Source organism: Rhamphochromis sp. 'chilingali' (assembly GCF_963969265.1).
Source record: "Rhamphochromis sp. 'chilingali' genome assembly, chromosome: 9".
In the NCBI taxonomy this organism is placed as follows: Eukaryota; Metazoa; Chordata; class Actinopteri; order Cichliformes; family Cichlidae; genus Rhamphochromis; species Rhamphochromis sp. 'chilingali'.
The window spans coordinates 37,990,678-38,015,011 of NC_137936.1; the positions used below are offsets into that span (position 1 = coordinate 37,990,678).

The 24,334-nt window shown below is 45.9% G+C and overlaps 1 protein-coding gene across 8 annotated transcripts in view; it reads right to left on the reverse strand.

Moving 5' to 3' along the window:
* Window positions 1-24,334, reverse strand: part of LOC308402549 (dedicator of cytokinesis protein 3-like) — a 252,665-nt gene that overhangs the window by 155,314 nt on the left and 73,017 nt on the right. For all 8 annotated transcript variants that reach the window (XM_080891465.1, XM_080891466.1, XM_080891470.1 and 5 more), the window contains exon 2: window positions 2,483-2,566. In XM_080891465.1, the coding sequence (XP_080747591.1) occupies window positions 2,483-2,566 (84 nt within the window). The remainder of the gene's footprint in view (window positions 1-2,482; window positions 2,567-24,334) is intronic.

Below are 24,334 nucleotides of genomic sequence, written 5' to 3' on the forward strand. Positions count from 1 at the left end.
ATAAAGACAATAACTGGAACAGACTTGGAGTTGTTCTCAAAACTTTAACGGTGGTGAGCTGCTTGAAATGCTTTGAACAACCTACAGTTTCAGTTTTATTTCTATAGCACATTTAAAAGACCAAGGTACACCAAAGTGCGTCACACGAGTGCCGCATTGCAGGATTACAACAATAGAAGAACAAAGAAAATACAGAATAGTTACAGGTAAGAAGCGCGGACCGGGTAGAAGTTAAAATCAAATTTGTTTCGAAGGCTAGCTTAAACAGGTGGGTTTAAACATGATTTGAAGGATTGAATGGATTCCGACACACGGATATCAACCGGCAGGCTATTCCAAAGTTTATGTGCAGCAATCGCGTCCCGATGCCCCCTAGTCTTCCGTCGGGACACTGGTTGCACTAAGAGCCATTGATTGAAGGATCTAAATGCTCTCTTGAGGATATAAAGGTCAAGGAGGTCGATTAAGTAGCTGAGCGACAAGTTATTTAAAATTATAAGTGTAAAAAAGGATTTTTAAAACGATACAGGATTTGACGGGGAGCCAGTGAAGGTTGGCTAAGACAGGTGTGATATGATCATGTCTTGTGCATGTGCAATGACAATAAAGTTGAATTCTATTCTATTCTATTCTATTCTATTCTATTCTTCTGGTGCCGCTTAAAAGACGTACTGCGGCATTTTGGACTGGTTGGAGGCGTTGGATGAGGGAAAGTTGGAGGCCTAGATAAAGAGAATTGCAATAGTCCAATCTCGAAGTAATGAGAGCATCAATGAGCTTTTCTAGGTCTGTATGTCGTATGTCGGGCTTTGCCTTGGAAATTTGGCGTAGTTGGCTACCTGATAAGAACCCTAAAAATCTGTCTAAGAATAACTTTGTCCACATCACACATACATCTGACCTTTTCTTCCTCTTTATTTCATTTTTTAGGTAATAAATAAAACACTGTCGCTTTTGCACAATAATCTAGTAGAAGATGATTTCATGTGTTATCTTTATTGGCTGGAAGTAGAAACAAAACGAGTCAAATTGAACTGGCTGTCATAACCAGAAGATTTTAAATAGTTTGTTTTTTGCATGATTCACTTGTTAGTAGCTATGTTCATATAACACTGATTACTATAACAGCATGGACTCATGCTTAGGGATGTAGAGTATACTGGGAACATGGTACAGACAATGCAAGCATCAAGAACGTAAAACACGTTCTCATCCCAACGAGCAACATACTAGAGGTGGGAATCACCATACATCCCACGATACGATATTATCACAATACTTAACGCACAATACGATATTATCGCAATTTTTAAAAATATTTTTGCGATATTGAGATTCTGTACATGAAGGTAAACTTTATCAATATTCATTTTATCTAATATCAAAGTCTCACACTCAGTCTTTCTCTCATTTCAGTCAGTTTTATTGTTGACAAACTGAACGGTTTGTATTACAGTCTAGTCCAACTTAACTGAATGCAACCATCTGGTACAATTACAGCTATTCTGAACTATGCAATTTATGAAAACTATGCAGCCCATTCAGCAACTGAAGAATTTGAAAGTAAATTAAAACAAAATATAATTTTACATTAAATAAAAAAGTTTTAAACTTAATTAAAATATAAAATGTCTTAAATTAAAATAAGTAAACTGTCATGTTTATTGCTGCCAAAAAAAAAAGTTAAACACATTTGGACAGTGAAGGAATGTCAGGATTCTTGCTCAGAAAAAGGATCAACATGCTCTGAAGTCAGAGCACAAAAACCTTTTTTGTAACAAAATATCGATTTCTGCTGTCCCTGTATCGATACATTATTAGCAAACAAAATATCACGATACTACACAGTATCGATTTTTTCCCCACCCCTACAACATACTGATGAATCATCTGTGTTACGCGTTTTGAGGCTTGAAAGCCGGTTGGGATGAATCTATACATGTAAATGTGTTTTATGTTCTGATCCTGAATCACTGTGGAAAACGTGACAGGGTTATGGTTACGGTGAGGACTGGAGTGGAGTGGACGGCTGGAGCCAGAGTGTTTCATAAGGACCTGGAAAGGTACGTTTAGCGTTACTACAGGTTACAGCAGTCAAACCAGTCGTGTATGAAATGAGATTGTACAACTTTGTTGCAGGGAACAGGACATAAATTGATAACTTATTATGTAATATCTACCTGAGCGATGACATACATGTTTTATCTTTGCAGAAAATAACTGTAAATTAGAGTTATGACTTCCTGCGCTGGCTGCTGTGCTGCCGGGAGACGCACTGTTTCTCTTCTCACCGTTTCTATTCTATATGCATGCAAACGCCTTTGAACAGAAGAGCAAGATGCAAAGAAAATGCTCGCTCTGGGGGATATTTACCATGTTTACTGATGCTTACAGTCGTAACGATGATCAATGACATTACCGCTGCATCAAACTTCCGCCCCCGCAGCATCTCATGAAGCTATCAATCAGGTAGAAGCCTTACCTTCACATTTCTCCAGGATCTGAACAGTCTCCCCCACCTCCAGAGCCAAACCCTGAGTCACCGAGCCTCGGAAGTTGCAGATGACTGTGGAGAGAATGAGAGAGATGGGAAAAGATGAGATCCTAGGAAGACAGAGAAAATGATAACAGCTGCAGACGCTCTGACATTTGTCGAACATGCACGCAATACAAGAAAAAGGTTACGGCATGAAAGATCGGCGTCTGAACTTTTGGACGGCAACAGCTTATTTTCATCACTGATCAAAGGATGTTATCAAAGCACATAAATACAAAGTAATGCCCTCGTCTGCTTTCATCACTGCGTGTCTGTCCCATGACAACAGGGTGACGTTAGACATTAGAGCTTGACTGAGCACATCCAGACCGTGCTGTACCAGGCACTGTTGATGTTCATATTCCTCATGACTGCTCCAGTACACCCAGTAAACAACGGGCCTCACAGCTCATCCTGCTGATGCAGTCAGTGCAAGCGGCTCTGTTACAGGACTGCAATGTTAAATTGATCATCAGGAAATCTAACCGTGCAGGTTAAAGTCTCACTGGTGTCTTAATCATGAGTAAACTGGCTAAGAGGGCAGCGGACATTATTATGAATATAACTATTGTTAAGGCACAAATGCAGCTGTAATGCTAAAAGATGCGAGCACAGTCTCCAGGTCACGAGGTAAAAATGGGTACAGTTCAAATCAATTTCAATGCATCTCTAAGAGCGATAGCGTCGACCACGAGGCGACTCAATACTGTCCTCTCGTCTGTGTAGGTGTTCAGACAGGAGGCCACAGGTGTGTCTGAACGCAGAACAAGACGAGATCTTAAAACTGTCTTTGTCTGTTTAACTGTCTGCTTTGATAAAGGCTCTTTGTTTTTAAAGACTGTACATCTTTCCCATTGAGTCTGTGGTGAACTGACCTTGAAGACAAAGACAGCTTTAAGACCAAGTCGTGCTCACGCTGGACAATCATGCTTTCTGTCACCAATCCCACTCTTAGTCTCCAAATTTAGTCCCTGGGTGTTTACGCAACGTGTCATCTGTGCATGCCGTTTGCAGGTCTCGCTGTCAGTGCTGTTTTCCTCTGCAGGGCTCAGGCGTCGCACTTAGCTGCACATGTCATTTTGTTCCTGATGTTGTTAAATTAGGACTTTTTAAGAAAAAGAATCACAAGATATCAAAATGATGGAAAGCATGAAAAAGCTGTCAAAAGTTGCAGATATGGTAATAATGTTGCCAACTTATTCATGTCACAGCAGGGTTGAGAGCTGTTGCCGCCTCGGAGCAAACACATAAAAAAAGACAGTGAAAACTGAATTTTTACACACAGCTGAATTAACACAGCGCCACATCTGCAATTCTAATTTCAGCAAATCTTTAAAAAGGTCTCAAGAAAACTAGATGCCACCTGTAAAAAGACGACGAGAGAGGAGTCCAAGGCATTAGTCATTTCTGCTAATGCCCACAAATCCTTTCACTTTGAAGTAACGCTGTTCTAGTCAAACCTGGGTGCAGGCAGGAGGTCGGTTTCTAATAATCACTGTTGTGTTTCCCAAAGACAACACAGTACCTTGTATTGTTGTTAGGTGGAGATATGGAAATTTTAAAGGCTTTTCTTCTTTGCCATACTTTTTTTTTTTTTTTTTTTTTTTTTTTTTGCCTGTCCCGTTTGGCTCTTTTGCCATCAGAATTATTGTCTAAAGGCAAAGAAAGATGCCCAACGGATTTACTTTACCAAATTGACCATCCCAGCCTTGCCATAATGGTCCATTTGATTCACCTTTTATTGTTTATTGTTCTTTGCCATACTTTGAGACAAACAGCTGATGAATCAGATGCTCGCAAAAAAGTTGCCACCACTCTGCAGCCTCACTCGTAGCGGCTCATGAACGAGCTCTCCGCCTGTCCTAGGTTCTGTGTGAGAGGCTCTCCAGCTAGCAGTGGACCAACAGGACAGAGGGACGACTATTACCAGCTGCAGTTCAAAGATGACATTGGACGACATAACCATTTTAGAAGATTGTAATCTGAAGGAAATGCTTAAAAAATCAGCTACTGTGCACACAGCAAACTGTAGTTTGAGCTGCCGACTGCAGTCTGGTACTGTGGCAGCGAGGACACACAGCTCACACCGACGGGACTGTTGCATCTGTCTCTGCCTGGCTTTGTCTCTGTGTTGCTGTCACCATCTGTCTCCGTATCATCAGCGTCACTCTCGCTCTCTGCCGTCGCTGTCACTCTCTGTGTCACTGTAATGCTCTCTGTCTCCACTATTAGCAGCGATCAGTTGGGATTGTCACTGTTTTGGATTGTGTCACTGACAATCTCAACTCCCTCGAGCCCTTCATCCCCGTGTGTCTCTCTTTGTTGGCTGTGACTTTCAACGTCAGTCCATCATAGTCCCTGGCATCATCAGAGACCCTGTCATGCTCTCACGGTCTTGCCCTGACCAAGTGTAAAATGCAACCAACCACTGCTCAATTACCTTTTATGTCCCACAAACCTCTAGTTGTCATGTTCCAAGTAGAACTGGAGTTTGACTGTGTTAAAACAACAACAAGAAAAAACACTGAAGCACAGTGAAGAGCGCGCCAGGAGACGGAGCTGTAGCCCTCCGAGGCCGAAGCAGCGACCAGTGTTCGGTCTCTCTCGACACAGACGGCTGCCATTGTTCCCATGCTACACGCTCTCTTTGTAAATAGCTTGTTAGCTTTGATGGACCCTGTTCTTGACCTCATCTTCTCTGAACACTGCTCGAGCGTGACTCCATCCTCCTCCTCCTCCCACCTGTTATCCAAACGTATGTAATCGTGATCAGAGGACTTTTGTTCTGGCTCACGACTGCAGATTATAAGAACTGGCTCACCAAAGAGAACAGCATGCGTCTCACTTACTGTAATGTACACAGGAGAGCTGTAACTCACAGATCATCACAGAAGTTTGAAATTAACATCAGTTAATCAGTCTGTCTCATTTCATTACCCTTTTAGTAAAGCATGCAAATTTAGTGCTGATTATAATAATTTAAGAAAGATGAAACTTTCTGGAAAGATGTTTAATAATCACTCATCTTATTTATCAGGATAAGACTCGGACGCAACACTGAAAATGTTTGCAAGCTGTTTGAAATGTAACTAAAAACATAGAATGGAATCATCTACAAATCTACACATTAAATGAGAAAATGTACAGGTTTAAGAAAAAAGGCTTATTTTGAGTTTGATGGCAGCAACATGTGTCAGAAACGTTAGACAGGCCTTCGTCTTTTAACAACAGTTCATCAACGTCTGGGACCCGAGCAGAGCAGCTGCCGGACTTTTGGGAGAAGAACGCTGTCCCATTCTAGCTGATAATAAGCCTGATGGTCGACGTCTTCTTTAGTGCTGAAGACGTCCGTGTTGTTGCCCCCATCGCAACTTTCTTGAGACATGTGGCAACCCTTAAATTTGAAATGAGCTCATATTTTTCATAGCATAGTAAAATGTCTCAATTTAAACGCGTGTTTTCAGCGTTTCTGTGTGGAGAAACTGTCAGTTTATGGGGTTTGCAAATCATTGCAGACCATAGTTATTTTTCAGTTTATATAGCGTCACAACATTTTCTGGGTGGGGCTTGTAGACAACATAAAACTTGGCAGGAAACACATGATGACCTCAGTTTACACTGCAAACAGTGGATTTCATGCACAATGCATCTTGTATTCACAGAACTCTGCATAACCTGGAATCAGAAATAGAAATCTGATGGAAAAGACTGTGGATGGAAATTATGATGGATGAGACCCAGGGAGTCAGTATTAATGAAAGTGCTTCATATACACATTAAGTTTATTTTATCCAGTCAGACCGAAGGTTGATCTGGAACATCCAATAATCCCTGAAAGACTTTACTTTAAATATCCCTACTAATGAAAAATCAGATGGTCTTCAGTGGTTCCATGCATCTATTCTTTAGACACCACAGGGCGTGAACGTGTTAACCACTCGACCACGGCACCACTCAAACAGGAACAGCAATGTTTTCATTAAACAAACTTTATGTAAATTAAAAAATTCTGAAAAACAGTAAGTTAGGGACAAATATCCCCAAATAAAGGTGGAACTGAAACTCTTGGAGCTGCTGGTTCATCCTGTTGGTGAGACGTCCGTTTGGGTTTTTTCCTTTCTGTGCCTCTGGGGAAGCTGCTACAAAGCTAAGAGCTCTCCAGAGAAGACAAGAGGCAGAGCAGAGACGATGAGGAGAGGCACACACACCGAACACTCACGGGGATTAGCATTGCTCTATCTGGCTCGTATTGGCATTTAGATTATCCAGCGGATTGGGTCAATAGTCTGACAAATGACTCACATCTGTTAAGCCAGTCACACCACTTAGCCTGTGGCCTTTCCACGTCTGTGCGTGTTTGTGTATGAATGAGATTGTGAGGATGAAGGAAGTCCCAAAAAACAAATGATGGAAACAAAGCTGCGTGTGCAGGAAACTGTGTGTTTGTGCACACGCCACTTCTCAGATGGTTTAGTGAACAGAATAATTCAATTTGGAGTGTGACTGCGGAAGCTCTGTTTCAATATTTAATTGCTGCTCAAGAATTCCACCAAAATCCAAACTGATCCAGACACATGACACAAATTTCACCGCTGAATAATTTAAAGAAGGAACTTTCTTCTCATCAGTGGAACAAAGGTTGTACATTTGAAGAAAACATATTTGGCACAAGCTTTTAAGTAAAGGACCTCAGAGCGCCGTGTGCCACACTGAAGATTCATGAGTAACTACAAAAAGAGTTCGAACAGGATAAAAGAAATCAACAAACTGCACTTCAGTGCTCGCGCTGGAAAATGCTGCAAACTTGTTCAAACGCATCTCCTATCATCTTTTATTAAGTGCAGCATCGTTGTGTGTTTTCAGATCCAAATGCAGAGAAAACACTTTGAAACACTTGAATTTCAACACCCACAAGTAGAAATATACAAGAAAGATTACATTTGTTTTTAAAAACTTGCACATATAGGACATGAGAGGGTTTTTTAGCAATTAAAGCTAATCCGTAGGGTCTCAATTAGGGGTATCTTCTCTTTGCCACCCCCTCTTTGAGATTTTAAAGCAGAGAGCAGCAATGATTACAGCTGGTATATAATTCACTTCTATTCTATTTCGTTTATATATAACACCACAACAACAACCGTCGTCTCAAGGTGCTTTATATTGTAAGGTAAAGACAATAATACAGAGAAAACCCAACAATCATATGACTCAATGTCAACAAGCACTTTTAACTCCCTTTTAACAGGAAGAAGCCTCACCCAGAGGTTTTTCTGTCATCTCTACTGCTACAGTGGCCACATGGGGGTCCGTGTGTGAACAAGTATTCCCTTAAAATTGTGGACCTCAGGAGTCCTTTTTTATCGTCTACATGTGTCTGGAGTTTTGTTCTGGTCTCGGTTTGTAGTGCTACAAACCTCGTCTGTGTGAGCTCCACACACCTGATGTTTAAATGTTTTGGGCCATCAGATGAAAGTTGGATGAAACGGTGTGCAGTACAGTAAATCCAACTAAGTTGCAGTTTCTCCAATAAGCTCCACAAAAAGCACCGTTTCAAACTGCTGCTGTATTTGAAACTGCGCACATAGAACATATAGACTGTAGATAAAAGACGAACATATAGGATTTGATTCAGCCTCTGGTCTGTGAAGTCGTGCTGTTCAGCGCTGAGACGATTCTGCCTTTGCTTAGCACTGCAATTATTTTGCAGTTTCATTGTTTTGCTAATTACATACAGCACAAAGTTTTTTAATATAAGGAAGTGAAACTCTTGAGATTTAATATCTGTTTAGTGAGAAGACGGTCAACATTAACTGAGCGCGTCTGTGGATGGTGGGAGAAACTTAAGAAAACTGGTGCAGAGATTATGCAAACTCATCACATAAAGGTCCTCTGATCCCTGTGAGCTAACAGCACTAACAGCTGAGCCAATCAACTGCATGGAGGGCGCACAGGTATTATAAAAAGTTCACCCCTCAGGTGATCATTTCCTTTTTTTGCCTTTTAATAGTTTTTTATACGAGACCCTGATTGCTTAATTAGGACATGGATCACTTTCACAACACATTGCTTACACAGAATTCATTATTATATTCACATTTCTCGACTCCAGTTTTCTCCTTCGAGTCAGTTATTCCCTCAGAGGCCGGTCACACGTCTGCCAATATGCCTGGAAAATTGGAAATTGGTGTGAAAAACACATTTTTCAAGGAAGTGTTTCTTTGCCACCTTTTAAACATTCACCAAAGCAGCTCTGCTTTTAAATGATCTTATCACACAGGTGTTGTGATGACCTCCAGACATTTTTAGGAGCGCTTGCTTTTCTTTTTAGCCATTTCTCCTTCAGTTCAGAAAGATAGTGGCTCCACAGAGTAGCTGGTTATAAATTTGCCCGATAAACTCCTCTCAAGGAGGAGAAACAAACTCCTCGGGGGTGGTGTTAGTCCAGGCGTTTGGCACAGAAACATGTAAACAGCTTGAGACGAAGGTAACAGCTGAAAGACGCTTTCCTCAGTTTACAATATGTATACAAAGTACATGTATTACATCAATAGACAAGAAGTAGAAGGATTAAAGATCAACATGGCAAAAATAGAATTCTGTTTAATGAAATCATTTGGAGAAAGCTCTGAATGAATGTAAAAAGAAGGCATAACTTTAAAAACTCGCCTTGTTTGGAGTCATTTTCCTAAGATTTTAAAAGATGAGCTTAGAGCAGTGTTTGATGACAAAGTTTAAAGTGGGATCCTCTCATTAACTGATCTGTATTTTAACAGCTGTTGACACCTGCTGAGTTTAAAATATAAAAAGAAAACCAAGCTGCAGGATCTTGTTGAAACTTTTCAGAAAGATCAAAGCCTAAAGGTGAAACTGCAGCGAGGCTGAGGCCTGTAAGAGCTTCTGTAACTTGGAAATTCAAAGATGCACATTTTATCTGTGGAACTACCCAGAAAACGTGCCCACACGGCCCCACAGTGGGTAGTTGTGGGTGAACTAAGTGAGCTGGGCAAACTCACACTTCCCACGTTGGCCCTGAGTAGATGTTCCCATACAGGGACCACAGCTGTTTTGCCCTTTGGAGCCTGTGTACAGGTTTCAGTAAACCCAGGAGGGCCTCGTGTGGGCTCGTGTGGGCCCGTAGACATCTTTGCCCTTTTGAGCCACTGAGAGGGAGCCCCCCAGGGGTGTGTTCTGAGCCCCCTGCTGTACTCTTTGTACACATATGACTGTGTGGCCACTACCAGCTCCACCACCATCATCAAGTTTGCTGACGACACCGTCGTGGTGGGCCTGATCTCTGATAACAACGAGACGGCCTACCTGAAGGAGATTAGGAATCTGGAGAACTGGTGCCAGAGGAACAACCTCCTTCTAAACGTCAGTAAGACAAAGGAGCTGATAGTGGACTTCAGCACTAAGCAGGAGAGGAACTACCGGACCCCCGTCATCAACGAGTGCCCAGTGGAGAGAGTGGACAGCTTCAAATACCTCGGAGTTCACATCACGCAGGACCTGTCATGGTCCTGTCACATCAACACCGTGGTGAAAAAGGCCCGACAGCGTCTCTACCACCTCAGACGCTTGAGAGACTTCCAACTGCCCTCCAAGGTGCTCAGGAACTTTTACTCCTGCACCATAGAGAGCATCCTGGCGGGAAACATCTTAACCTGGTTCGGGAACAGCACCATGCAGGACAGACGAGCTCTACAGAGGGTTGTGCGGTCAGCTGAGCGCACCATCCGCTCCGAGCTCCCTGACCTGCACTCAATCTACAGCAGGCGGTGCCGGACCAAGGCCAGGAAGATCGTGAAGGACCTCAGCCATCCCAACAACAGACTGTTCTCTCTGCTGAGGTCAGGAAAGCGATTCCGCTCCCTGAAGACCAACACAGAGAGACTGAGGAGGAGCTTCTTCCCGCAGGCGATACGGTCTCTCAATCACACCACCACACAGTACTGACCCACACATATGGTTCTTACACACACACTGGACATTCTGGACATTGTTTTCACTTCATTACTTAAATCACGCTGCTGTTATTGTGTATATGCTGCTGTTATTGTGTATATATTTATTTATATTTCTTCATACATTCTTATATAGTTCTATATTGTGTATTTTGTTGTACAGTTATTTTATTTTCAACTTTAATTTATATATTTTATCTTATTCTTTCCCAGTTAAATTTACCCTTCATTCTAATTTGTGTTGTACAGTTATTTCATTTTTAACCTTAATTTATATTTTATTCCTTCCTAGTTAAATTTACCCTTTTTAATTTTTCATATTTATTTCCTATCTTATTCATAGCCTTTTCCTTTTTTGTTCTCTTTAGGTCACGAGCAGTTGTCCAAGCATTTCACTACATATCGTACTGTGTATGACTGTGTACGTGACAAATAAAATTTGAATTTGAATTTTGAGAGGGAACCTTTGGGGTCCCTGCAGTGGGTGCTGTCTGCAGCCCGACACAGGCCCCAAGTGGGCACATATACTGGGATTAAACCACATTAATAACAATATGCGTCCCAGTGGACTTTCCTTTCACTGTAAACGGTCGAATGCAAATAATGTTGTATTCTGCATCTCGATCCTCCACGAACGCATCACACATTTACACATCTGTGCATTCAGTTCACAGATATGAAAGATAAACAATGTGAACATGTTGAGCGCCCGGTTCGTCGACACAGTGTTTTGTGTTTTTGGTTCTTTGAATTTGTTTATTTCATTATATTCTAACATTTTGTCTAATGGGTTATAGGATTGTTCTAAGTTTAGGTTCTCCATGTGGTTTATGTTAGAGTTGTTCCACAGTTTTGCTTCCCTTGTCTCGTTAGCCCTGATTTGTCCCAGCTGTGTTTCCCTCCTGTTTCCCATTCTCCGATTCCTCCCTCTGTGGATTTAAGCCCTGTGTTTCCTTCGGTCTGTGTGTCTTCAACGTTACACTGTGTGCCAGCCTGCCAGTCAGTTTAGTTAGGCTGGTTCTCAGCAATAAAGCTGTTGTTGGAATGTACTTTTCACCTCCTGGAGTCTGCACATTGGGTCCTCCTCTCCTGCTGCACACAACACATGACAGAATAGTCTCAAGTGTGAACCGAACCACAGGGAGACTGTGTGTGCAAGCAAAAGAGAAAGAGGGGGAAAGGGATCTCCAGAGAGAGGGCAATTTTAAAGTAAAGGGGCAGATAGTCAAATGTCTAAAGATGTTGCTGCCAAGAAGTTTCCATGTGGAAAGAAACGAGACGAATATTTTTACATTGCAATATTATTTTATATGGTTAACATGCTGGAAACCAAAGACCCAATTAGTGCTTTTATTTCCTGTAAGTGTACTTCTGTCTGCATGTACAAATCTGTGTGTGTGTGTGTGTGTGTGTGTGTGTGTGTGTGTGTGTGTGTGTGTGTGTGTGTGTGTGTGTGTGTGTAACACCCGTCCCACGTTCTATTGAGAGGGGCCCTGGGTTCCTGTTGTTACTTTCCTATTGATACTCCCTTTTTAATGCTTATGGTATTAAATATGTAATAAAACTACACTACATGGAAATAAATCACACACAAGCAGGTCAATTATAAAGTTAACTCCACTTTAGTGAATGCTGAATTAACAACACAAAGAAAATAAGTAAAATCAATAAAGTTTGTTAAACAATGATAAGGTATCTACCTCAACAGAAACAAAATAATCAAATAATATTGTGGGCCCACACGCACTCTCACCAAACACACACACACACCTCAAGTGCTACAGTCTTTCTGCTAGCAAACCCCTCGTTGCAGGCCTGAGTCGTGGCTCGGGTGCGTTGGGACCTAAAACAATATGGTCGCTTCACTTGTTGCCAAGCAGTAAAAATAAAAAGCACGTGCAAACAACAGTACTCACACCTCCAGGCAGTTCAAGGGGATAGCGGGGAAACTGGGTCACGGCTACCAGCAGGCCGCGGCAGCAGCACTCACAGTCGTCCTTTCCACGTGCTCCCACGTGAACACATAACTTCAGCACACCAGCAGAAGGGACCTCTCTGACACACCAGCAAGACGTCCGTCTCCTCCTACTCACAGAAGGGTACAACAGTTCTCGACTCCAGTTAACTATCCGTCAACCCGAAAATGCGTCTGTCGCCCTTCTAAGAACTCTGCGTTCACTCGACACTGTTCAGCTCTCGTCTCTCTCGCTTCCTGCAGAGTGCACACGGCTCCCCACTTACTCCCACCCCTCTACCTGAGACTACTTCAGGGTTCACTGGAGCTGTAGTACATATCAATACCATATCAAAAATAATGACATAAACCTCAAAATACAAATAAAAAGGTTGTGCATTTAACTGACACACATCACATACTTTGCAGGTATACATTCTTGAACACATTAAACATTTGCAATTAACTATCAATATTAATGAACAAATTGAAATAATGAGCTACTTATATAGCCAGGGCTACACCCTCCCCCTTCTGAATGTCTGAATGTCCCCATCAGACCTATTTTCATTAGGCCAGTTAAAATCTCACTAAAGAGTACTGGCTAGGGCATTAACATTTAGGAGTCAGGGTCGTAGCAAATCTGAATTACCATACCTCGGTAACTAATAGTCACAGGTCTGTCAGTGGGCCTTCCAAGTTCATCATAACTGAGGTGCAAAACAGGTCTCACTCTCCTTTTTGTTTGGAGGTCATAGGTTGAGTCAGCACCCCCAACTGAGATACTAGGTGTAGGAACATCTCTGTCCTCCAGCTCTTCAGCCTCCACCAAGTCTTGGTGTTGCTGTGAACTTTCCTCCGTCTGATCTACTACTACTGAGAGTTCTTCCCCCTGTTCCTCCACCTCGGACAATTCATGAACACTGAGATGATCACTTTCCATATGGTCAGGAAGGCTCACAACCTCCTCACGTCGAGGTTCAACACTGTCGCGAAAGGCTAAAGGAGGTTCATAGTAGACACACTGTTCTTCAGACTCTGAGGACCAATCATCTTCACTCAGATGCTCCAAATTTTGTGTCTGACTTTCATCTTCACACCTTACTTGCTGTGCCCTGGTCCTTGGTCTCTTTGGTCGCGCTGTCTTTTCTGATGGAGCAGACATCCTGACCATGTAACCAATGGGCAGCAGGTGATCCCTATGCACGGTCCTCACAATACCAGTTCCTCTCTCTGGTTTTACACGATACACAGGGAGATTGGGTAACTTGGCGATCACTATGTAAGGTAGTGAGTTCCATCTGTCTTGTAGTTTGTGCTTTCCTGTGAGGCCCAGATTCCGAACCAGCACCCGATCACCTTCCTCAAGTGTCTGATTCCGAACTCTCGCATCATACAGTCTCTTGTTTCGTTCATTGTTCCTGGAAGCTGCATCAGCGGCTAGCTGGTAAGCTTTTTGAAGTTCTTTTCTCATGTTAGCCACATACTGGTGGTGCTTTAAGTCATTTTCTTCATCTGACCCCACACCAAAACACAGGTCAATGGGTAGTCGCGCCTCTCTTCCAAACATGAGGAAGTAGGGCGAGTATCCTGTGGCATCATTTCTAGTGGTGTTGTAAGCATGTACTAGCTGGCTTATATGCTGGCTCCACTTAGGCTTTTTAGCTGGATCCAGGGTGCCCAACATTGCTAGCAAAGTACGGTTGAAACGCTCAGGCTGCGGGTCACCCTGAGGGTGGTAAGGTGACGTTCGGGACTTACGAATGCCCAGCAGGGTCAATAGCTCCTTAATGAGCTTGCTCTCAAAATCTCTACCCTGGTCTGAGTGAATGCGAGCCGGCAATCCATAATGCACAAAGAACTTTTCAAAAAGGACTTTGGCGACAGTCAGTGCTTTCTGATCTTTTGTGGGAAATGCTTGAGCATACCTGGTGTAATGATCAGTGACAACCAGCACATTAGCCATGCCTTTAGAGTCTGGCTCAATAGAAAGAAAGTCTATGCAGACCAGGTCTAGTGGGCCATTACTGGTAATGTGCTGTAAAGGAGCAGCTTTCTGTGGGATGGACTTCCTAGCTACACACCTTCCACAGTTCTGTATGTATGTTGCAACTTCAGATGCCACTCTGGGCCAGTAAAACCGGTCTTTAATGAGCTCTGTAGTTCGTTCTGTGCCCAGGTGACCAGCATCATCATGCACTGATTTTAGTACCATTGGCCGATACTTAGCAGGCAAGACGATCTGACTCACTTCTCGACCAGAGGGTCTTGTGGTGACTCTGTACAGAAGGCCACGCTTAACCTTTAACTTGGATCTTTCTCGTATCAGCAACACAACATCTGGGTTTGCATGCGTGGAAGCTGAAACACTTTGGTTTCTCTCAACCTGAGGTTTCACCACACCTATAACTGGATCAGAGTCTTGGGCTTCTGACAGTTCTTTCAGGCTTAGCTGTTCCAGCGGGCCCACTTCTATCTGAGTGAAGTTTGCATATAAAGCTGGAATGGCATCTGGCGAAACACCCAGCTGGTCAACAAATCTGGTGGTGTGTTCTTGAAAACCATCTGTAGTGATCCGACGACACAAAGCTTTTACCCCAGAAGGTGGGATATCCACCCATCCATCTGTTGTGTCTTGCGGACTCCTGGACAGTGAGTCGGCATCCACATTTTCACGGCCGGGCTTATATTGAATGCTAAAATCATAGGTGGAGAGTGCTGCTAGCCACCGATGACCTGTCGCGTTCAACCTGGCAGTGGTCAGGACGTAGGTGAGTGGGTTATTATCAGTTCTCACCGTGAACTTAGCCCCATAAAGGTAGTCATGGAACTTTTCCACTACTGCCCATTTCAGAGCCAAAAACTCCAGTTGGTGAACTGGGTAGTTCCGTTCTGCATGACTCAACTTGCGGCTGGCAAACGCTACCGGGCGGAGTCCTTCTGGGCACTCTTGGTTCAGGACTGCTCCTAGCCCATCCAAACTTGCATCAACATGTAGGATGTATGGTTTGGCTGGATCAGCAAATGCCAAGACTGGAGCATGTGTGAGCTTGTAAACAATGCTCTGAAAGGCGTCATCACAAGCTGGGGTCCACCGATCACCAAAAGGCTCGGCAACTCGAAAGTAGCTATTTTGCTTTCCTTTAGTGAAACCCCTTTTGCTACCCTGTGCAGGAGGATATCCCTTGGTCAGTTCTGTCAAAGGGCGGACTATGGCGGAGTAGTTCTTGATGAACCGCCGGTAGTATCCACAAAATCCGAGAAAAGATCTTAGGGATTTCAGATCAGTGGGTTTCTTCCAGTGAGTCACCGCACTCACTTTCTCAGGATCAGTGGCAACTCCAGAGGCAGAGACAATGTGTCCCAAGAACTTCACCTGGGGTTGGCAAAATTGGCATTTGTCAATGGAGACTTTGAGACCACATTCCTCCAGCCGGTCCAGGACTTTAAGTAACCGTTCCTCGTGCTCCTCCAGTGTCCTGCCAAACACAATAAGGTCATCCAGATACACAAGGACTTGAATCAGGTTCATGTCTCCAACAGCTCTCTCCATTAACCTTTGAAAGGTTGCGGGTGCGCCAGTGATGCCTTGAGGCATCCTCTCAAACTGGAAAAACCCAAGAGGACAGATAAAAGCTGTTTTCTCTTTATCAGCCTCAGACATCTCCACTTGGTAATATCCACTTCTCAGGTCCAGTACAGAAAACCACTTGCTTCCTGTCAGACAATCCAGTGCATCATCTATGCGTGGCATAGTGTACTGGTCTGGGATGGTTCTGGAGTTCAGTAGACGGTAATCAATACACATCCGCACCTTGCCATTCTTCTTCCTGACTATGACAATCGGGGAAGCATACGGACTGCGTGACTCTTTGATTATGCCGGCTGCCAGCAGTTCTTGTAGATGGCGTCGGACATCTTCAATGTCAGCAGGTGCGATTCTGCGAGATCTCTCCCTGAATGGTCGAGGGTCTCTCAGCCTTATGTGGTGAGTGACACCTTTGGCTAAGCCGACGTCCCACTCCTCCAGGGAAAAAACATCCGCTCTTTTTGATAACTTTGCTGCTAACCTGGCTTTCCACTCTTCAGGAATAGGAGAATCTCCAAAGTCAAACAGTTCAGGGTTAATAGACCTTTCTTGGGCGGAGGTCTTTGTTAACTCAGTGACAGTGTCCACCAAGTACACCTGAGCTAGCACTGTACCAGTGGGGACAATAGTCTCTCTTTGGGACTCGTTTCTTAGCAGAAGTGTGAAACTGTTAGTGTCCATCTCAGAAGATGGTAGTACTACAGGTGGAACCAACACTCCAGCTGGGAGGTTTGTAGATTCGCCCACCTCCACCATTAGAATACTTTTGTCTAATGGCTGCTGTTGTTCCACCTTGCAAACTGCATACTGTACTGCACAGGGAGGGATAGTGATTGGCCCGGGGCCTTGCCACTTCACATGACCCACCACGCCTGTTTGTTGGCTAATGAGTGATGAGGGCAGTTCTGAGGAGAGACTATTTATCCTCAGTGAGTGAATCTCATCTTTCCCTCCTACCTCTTCACAATCTCTCAGCAGAGAATGCAGTTTCTGGGAGTTAGTGCCAATGATGACAGGAACCGGGTCTGGGCTCTTTGGATCTGGACACACCAAGGCCAAGACAGTGACTGTCTCTACAGCTTCCTTTGAGTTGGGGGGAAAACCCACCTCAACTGCCACATACCCCTTGTATGGGTAGTTGGAATCACTCAGTCCCCATATGGCAAGATCTTTTAAAGGAAGAATGGGCACATTGGGGATGAAACGGGAATACCAGCTCTCAAATATAATGGTGACTCGAGAGCCGCTGTCAAGGAGAGCTTTACATGGTTGTTCTTCTATGGTCACATCGGTCATCATGGACGGGCCGACCAATCCTTCTGGGAGTCCACCCTGTGAGGATGTGTGCACGGAACTTTTCCGGATGGAACCGACCTGTGTGGGCTCAGAAGCGCCACCTGTAGCTCCTTTTCCCTCTTTGCTCCTACGAAGGGCTCCGAGTAGCCTCTGAATTACTTTGGCAGTGTTTTCAGGAGCCATGCAGTGGGTGGCAATATGGCCATTCTCCCCACACCGGTAACAGAAGTAACTTTCTGAATCTTTTGCAGCATATGGTCTGTTTACCTTGCTTCGTCTGGCTCTCCCATCTCTCTTTGTTGAGTCAGTTTGGGTTGAACCCTGTGACACTGCCATAACGGTCAGCTGGTGTTGTAACTGTTGAACTTGCTGCTTTAACTGTTGGACTTCATTCTCCGCGCCAGTCTCAGCAACTTTCTTGGTTTGTTTCAACATTAGCTCGGCATCTGAGCGCTTGCTTGTTAACTCTTTAAGCTCAGAGCGTAACTCTTTGATCTCGGCTTTGAGCTCTTGAACCTCTGTCGATTTGGCTTTTGTCTCTTCGCCAACTTTCACTTGTCTAACTGTGGTGTTTGACTCATGCCTCACTCTTGCATGGTCTTCTTCTTCTCGAATCTCACTGAGCAGCTTCAGGAAAGCGGGTGGCTCTTCCTTTCTTTCTCTGAGTCTTAGCTGCAGTAACATTATCTCTGACTCAGTTGCACCCCGTATAAGCTGGTCAATACGTGCACGGTCGACTCGATGGCTAGGGAGACCCCCTCTCTGCACTACCTTGGTCAGAGAGCGTTCCAGTCTTCTCAGGAAGTCTGACAGCTTTTCTCCTCGCTGTTGACCCAGGCTCCTGAAGGCGAGGTACAATTCTTCACCTGACTCCAGGGATCCAAATGCACTTTCTAGAGACTCTACATAGCTCTCCGGGCTAGCATCAGGGTTATCTCGCCGTACAGCTTGGATGATCTCCAACGCCGGTCCCTTTAGGCTCTCAACTACTCTCCTTCGCTTCTCTCTCTCAGAGCAGTCACACTCTTCAATCATCAGGCGAGCCTGCTCAACCCAGCTATCAAGGCTCTCTTCACCTGCTGGAGTGGGAGAGTGGCCAGAGAATATCCGCAGACGTCGAGATGCAGTATTCTCACTGGTAGGTCGCATAGTTTTCGCTAACAGGTCTCCGACTGCCCGAATGATGGATTCAGGGGAGTTTTCCTGTGGGGTTTCAGTAGACAGCAAGGCACTAACATCATCAATTGTTTTGCCTTCTTCTACCATTAGTTTCTTAAGCTTGGCTGAGAAGTCATCAACAGATTCAGTGAGGAGGGAAATCTTCCAGACAGGACCTCCATTCAATGGCTGTACATGTGGTGGTATGCGGTCTGGCTGAGTAGCTTGACGGCATTCACACAGCACAAGGTTATTGCCTGTCTGGGTGTCTCTTAGTCTATCTCTCACTTTTACTCTTCCAAAAGCTTTCACTGACTGAGCTGTCTCTTCAATGTCTGATAAGTCAAAATCAGAAGGAACATCATGCAGTACAAAAGCCCGGTTTGGGTCTATACCTGCTTTACTGCACCAGCTACTAAGCTCAGGTGCAATTTGAGACTCTTTTCGAGTAGTCATCATATAAACCCTAATGCTGGTGTGCTAGGCTGTGAAAATCTGTAAACAAAATACTCCTTTAAAGAACAAACTAGAAAAGTTAAGCACGGGAGTATCCCAGCGGTGCCTCCATAATTGTGTAACACCCGTCCCACGTTCTATTGAGAGGGGCCCTGGGTTCCTGTTGTTACTTTCCTATTGATACTCCCTTTTTAATGCTTATGGTATTAAATATGTAATAAAACTACACTACATGGAAATAAATCACACACAAGCAGGTCAATTATAAAGTTAACTCCACTTTAGTGAATGCTGAATTAACAACACAAAGAAAATAAGTAAAATCAATAAAGTTTGTTAAACAATGATAAGGTATCTACCTCAACAGAAACAAAATAATCAAATAATATTGTGGGCCCACACGCACTCTCACCAAACACACACACACACCTCAAGTGCTACAGTCTTTCTGCTAGCAAACCCCTCGTTGCAGGCCTGAGTCGTGGCTCGGGTGCGTTGGGACCTAAAACAATATGGTCGCTTCACTTGTTGCCAAGCAGTAAAAATAAAAAGCACGTGCAAACAACAGTACTCACACCTCCAGGCAGTTCAAGGGGATAGCGGGGAAACTGGGTCACGGCTACCAGCAGGCCGCGGCAGCAGCACTCACAGTCGTCCTTTCCACGTGCTCCCACGTGAACACATAACTTCAGCACACCAGCAGAAGGGACCTCTCTGACACACCAGCAAGACGTCCGTCTCCTCCTACTCACAGAAGGGTACAACAGTTCTCGACTCCAGTTAACTATCCGTCAACCCGAAAATGCGTCTGTCGCCCTTCTAAGAACTCTGCGTTCACTCGACACTGTTCAGCTCTCGTCTCTCTCGCTTCCTGCAGAGTGCACACGGCTCCCCACTTACTCCCACCCCTCTACCTGAGACTACTTCAGGGTTCACTGGAGCTGTAGTACATATCAATACCATATCAAAAATAATGACATAAACCTCAAAATACAAATAAAAAGGTTGTGCATTTAACTGACACACATCACATACTTTGCAGGTATACATTCTTGAACACATTAAACATTTGCAATTAACTATCAATATTAATGAACAAATTGAAATAATGAGCTACTTATATAGCCAGGGCTACATGTGTGTGTGTGTGTGTGTGTGTGTGCTGGTCTCTGTATGGTTGACGATGCTGGAATAAATGTAAAGACACTAAGAGCCTAATATAGAGATGACAGAGAATCGTGCTGGTTTGTTGCATGTGTTCCTGTATTATTTGCATGTGCAGTGACTGTGCGTCTGCATGCATGCATGCTTTGCAACCTAAAGCAAGCTGAAATGTAAGACAGAAGCAGCGAACAAAGTGTTAGGGGGTGATGTAGGAAACAGCTTGAGTAAAACCGGAGCACAGAAAAGTCTTTCTCAGCAACAGCAGTGGCAGCAAACAGAACTAGGCCGACAGTAGTGAGTGCGACAGTACACACCAACCCACATACAGCTGAGCTAAACTGTACTGCACAGATGGGACACGGATCTCAGTATGTCTTGTTGAGCCTGGAGATCTGTTCTCTGCTATTAATAGGCTAAACAGGAAAACTACTCAGATGCACTTTACCCTCAGCTCTCCCCGACCGATCTACTACAGACGTCTCTATAACCAACGGTTCGATGGCCAAAAGTCCTTCCTTTAAACAGGAAGAAACCTTCAGCATAACTGCAACCAGGTGTGTGTGAGAGGAAAGAGAAGAGAGCTGAGGCACGATGAAAGGGACGTGATGACCGTCTGTGCCAGTTTACAGAATTTACACAAAGTGGATTTTGTGTCTTTTGCGCAGTTTATTAGCATCTTCCAATAAACTGAGTATTTCTAAAAGTGACACAAGATGAGATTCTCTCTGGTTACTCACATTTTCAAGGCTTTGTGATGATCTCACAAACTCATCTTTTGTAAGGAAGTGAGAAAAGTGTCCTTGACTGAAAAAGCTGCTGCCTCTCGATGCTCCCGAGGCGGCGGTCTGGTTTCTGGATGCCAGTCAAATGAATCAAATAACAACTAGCTTGACTTTTAAGGCATTGTCTTCACCGTTTAGCCCATTCAGAGTTGTTGGAAGTATTAAAAGAGTCATTTGTTATTTTGGCAGCCCCATGCAGCTGGGACACTCTGTGATTTATGCTATGTGTCATGGTCCTGGGCCATGTTGGCCCAGTGTTCTTGGTTTTCTTGTATGTTTGTATTTCATTCCTTATTTAGGCCATGTTTTCTGAGTTGCCCTGTTGTGTTGTTCCCTAAGTGTTTTCCCTTCATGGCTTTTACCCCCTGTGTGCCCTCTGTGTATTTATGAGCCCTCGTCTCCCTTTGTGGTTGTTTCATGTTTCCCCAGCCCGTTATGTCTGTGTTTTCCCCGTGCTCTCTCTCCTCCTGTCTGAACCTCTGTGCACTTCCTGTTTACTTTGTGACTCTCACGCCTGTACATGTCATGTTCAGTTCACCCCGCCCTGTCTCGTTATGATTATCAGTGTCACCTGTGTTCCCCTCTGTGTCTCTCGGTTCTTAGAGTCCTCTGCCTTATAGGTTATGTCTCTGTGTTTCTTAGTTGCCGTCTCCACTGTCAAGTTCGCGTCTCTGTGTGATCCTTCCTGTTTTACTTTGAAGGTCCGTTTCTTATGTGAATGTGTCCTGCTTTGCTTGTCTCGTCAGTCCTGATTTCTCCCAGCTGTGCCCTCCTTCTGTGTCTCATTCCCCTCGTTACTCCCCAGTGTATTTAAACCCTGTGTTTCTCTGAGTCAGTGTGATGTCGTCCCTTATGCTGTGTGGATCTCCCTGTGAGTTTTCCAAGTTCCCAGTTTAGATTAGTTTGTATGTTTTTTTCCCTGCCAGCAAATAAAGCTGAGTTTTGAGTTCACCTCCCTGAGTCTGTGAGTCCTGCACTTTGGGTCCAACTCCTGCCTGCCGCACAGCGATTCATGACAGTACGACGCGACCAGATATGGACCCAGCAGCACTCAACCCACCAGAAGAACTGCGTCTGGACATTATCTACTCCGTGGAAAGACTCCTGCATCTGTGGCTCGAACATGAGGGGGAAGGAATTTCGCTGTGCTGTGGAAACCAAACTACAGCGTTTAATCTCTGGTCTTCCCTGGCTACTCAGTGCGCTCCACCCACTCGAACAGGATTTAATCCAAAATGAGCTCCACCTTCATCCCCCAGCTGCTACTGCCCACCTGCCTGAAGGGCCAGATGTGGAGCCGCTCGGCCCGTCAGAGCCATCATCTAAAAAGAAACGACGACCACGCCGCCAGCGCGCCACCCCACAGCCGGACATTCAGACTTGTACATCGCCGGCTGTGGTGAGTAAGGACTCTTTTTTTGTGTCGAACCGTGGAACTATTCGTTCAGGGGCTGTGTTTTGTGCTACGGACGGTAATGTGAACAGTTTATCAGCTGCCCAGCCTCCTGAAGCTCTCTTAGCTGCCCAGCTACAAGCTGCGTCTCCTGTGTCCCCGCTAGCACAGCCATTAACTCCACCACACGCTCCATTTTCACCTCTACCATCGCTTCAGTCATCAGTTCGGTCTGCCACTCAGTCGCCCTTAGTTCCGTCATCCACACTACCACCTGTTTCCCTTCCACCACCACCATCACTACACCCAGCCATTCAGGCTGCTACTCAGTCAGACATTCAACCCATAGCCCTGCCGTTAATATGCTCTGTAGCTGAGCCACTAGCCGCCCGACCCGCAGCCACTTCAGCCACTCCTCCACCCGTCACACCTCCACTACAACCATCACTGCAGTCTCTAGCGCAGTCTCCTGCAGCTCTGCTTTCCCCAGTGCAGTCTCCAGTGTCCCCAGTGCAGTCTCCAGTGTCCCCAGTGCAGTCTCCAGTGTCCCCAGTGCAGTCTCCAGTGTCCCCAGTGCAGTCTCCAGTGTCCCCAGTGCAGTCTCCAGTGTCCCCAGTGCAGCCTCCTTTAGCACAGTCACCCACTCAACCACCAGCACCACAACCGTCACTACCTCTAGTTCATTCCCCTGTGAAGTCATTAACTCCACCACCTACTCCACTCTCACCACCACCGTTACTACAGACATCAGTTCAGTCCCCTGTGCAGTCATTTACTTCTCCACCGTTAGCAGCTCAGGTCCCCGTGTGTCCAGCAGCTCAGGTCCCCGTGTGTCCAGCAGCTCAGGTCCCCGTGTGTCCAGCAGCTCAGGTCCCCGTGTGTCCAGCAGCTCAGCTCGCACCTGAACCTTTGGCCCAGTTCCCCGTAGCAGTGCAGTTTTCTAGCCAGCTTAACGTTGAGCCCGGGGTCCCAATTCTCTCTGGCTCTACATCGGCTCCTGCTGGAAGCTCGGATGAGCTCATCCAGCACTCCGCGGCTCCCGTGCCGCCATCTACCTCGTCTGCTGGGGGTTCCAGTGAGCCCAGCCAGCACCTCCTCATCTCCGCTGGAGGGTCCGAGGGGCCCGTTCAGCCTCCTGTCTCCGCTGGAGGGTCCGAGGAGCCCGTTCAGCCTCCTGTCTCCGCTGGAGGGCCCGAGGAGCCCGTTCAGCCACCTGCCACGTCAGCTGGAGGGCCCGAGGAGCCCGTTCAGCCACCTGCCACGTCAGCTGGAGGGCCCGAGGAGCCCGTTCAGCCACCTGCCACGTCAGCTGGAGGGCCCGAGGAGCCCGTTCAGCCACCTGCCACGTCAGCTGGAGGGCCCGAGGAGCCCGTTCAGCCACCTGCCACGTCAGCTGGAGGGCCCGAGGAGCCCGTTCAGCCACCTGCCACGTCAGCTGGAGGGCCCGAGGAGCCCGTTCAGCCTTCTGCCTCTGCAGCTCCGCCTGGTCCGGCCTCCGAGTCTTCGTCCTCGTCTGGTCCGGCCTCCGAGTCTTCGTCCTCGTCTGGTCCGGCCTCCGAGTCTTCGTCCTCGTCTGGTCCGGCCTCCGAGTCTTCGTCCTCGTCTGGTCCGGCCTCCGAGTCTTCGTCCTCGTCTGGTCCGGCCTCAGCCTGTGCTTCGCCTGGTCCGGCCCCCGCATCGCCACCGTCTGGTCCTGCCTCGTCTGGTCCTGCCTCGTCTGGTCCTGCCTCGACTGGTCCTGTGCCCACCAGGCCATGGCCAGCACGCCTGAGACTGGAGGGCCGCCGCTGCCTTCCGCGCGGTCGGCCCCCTGAACTGCTCCGTCGTCTCCTTCGCCGCCGCCGCTGCCTTCCGTGTGGTCGGCCCCCTGAACTGCTCCGTCGTTGTCCCCCCCTTCGCCATCGCCGCTGCCTTCCGCACGGCCGGCCTCCGGACCAGCTCTGTCACCTGTGCCACCCACCTGGTCGGCCCCCCGACCGTGTGACCCGTGAACTCTTGTGCCTGTGGGCTCTGGGTCGGCCCCCTGAACTTTATTTGGACTG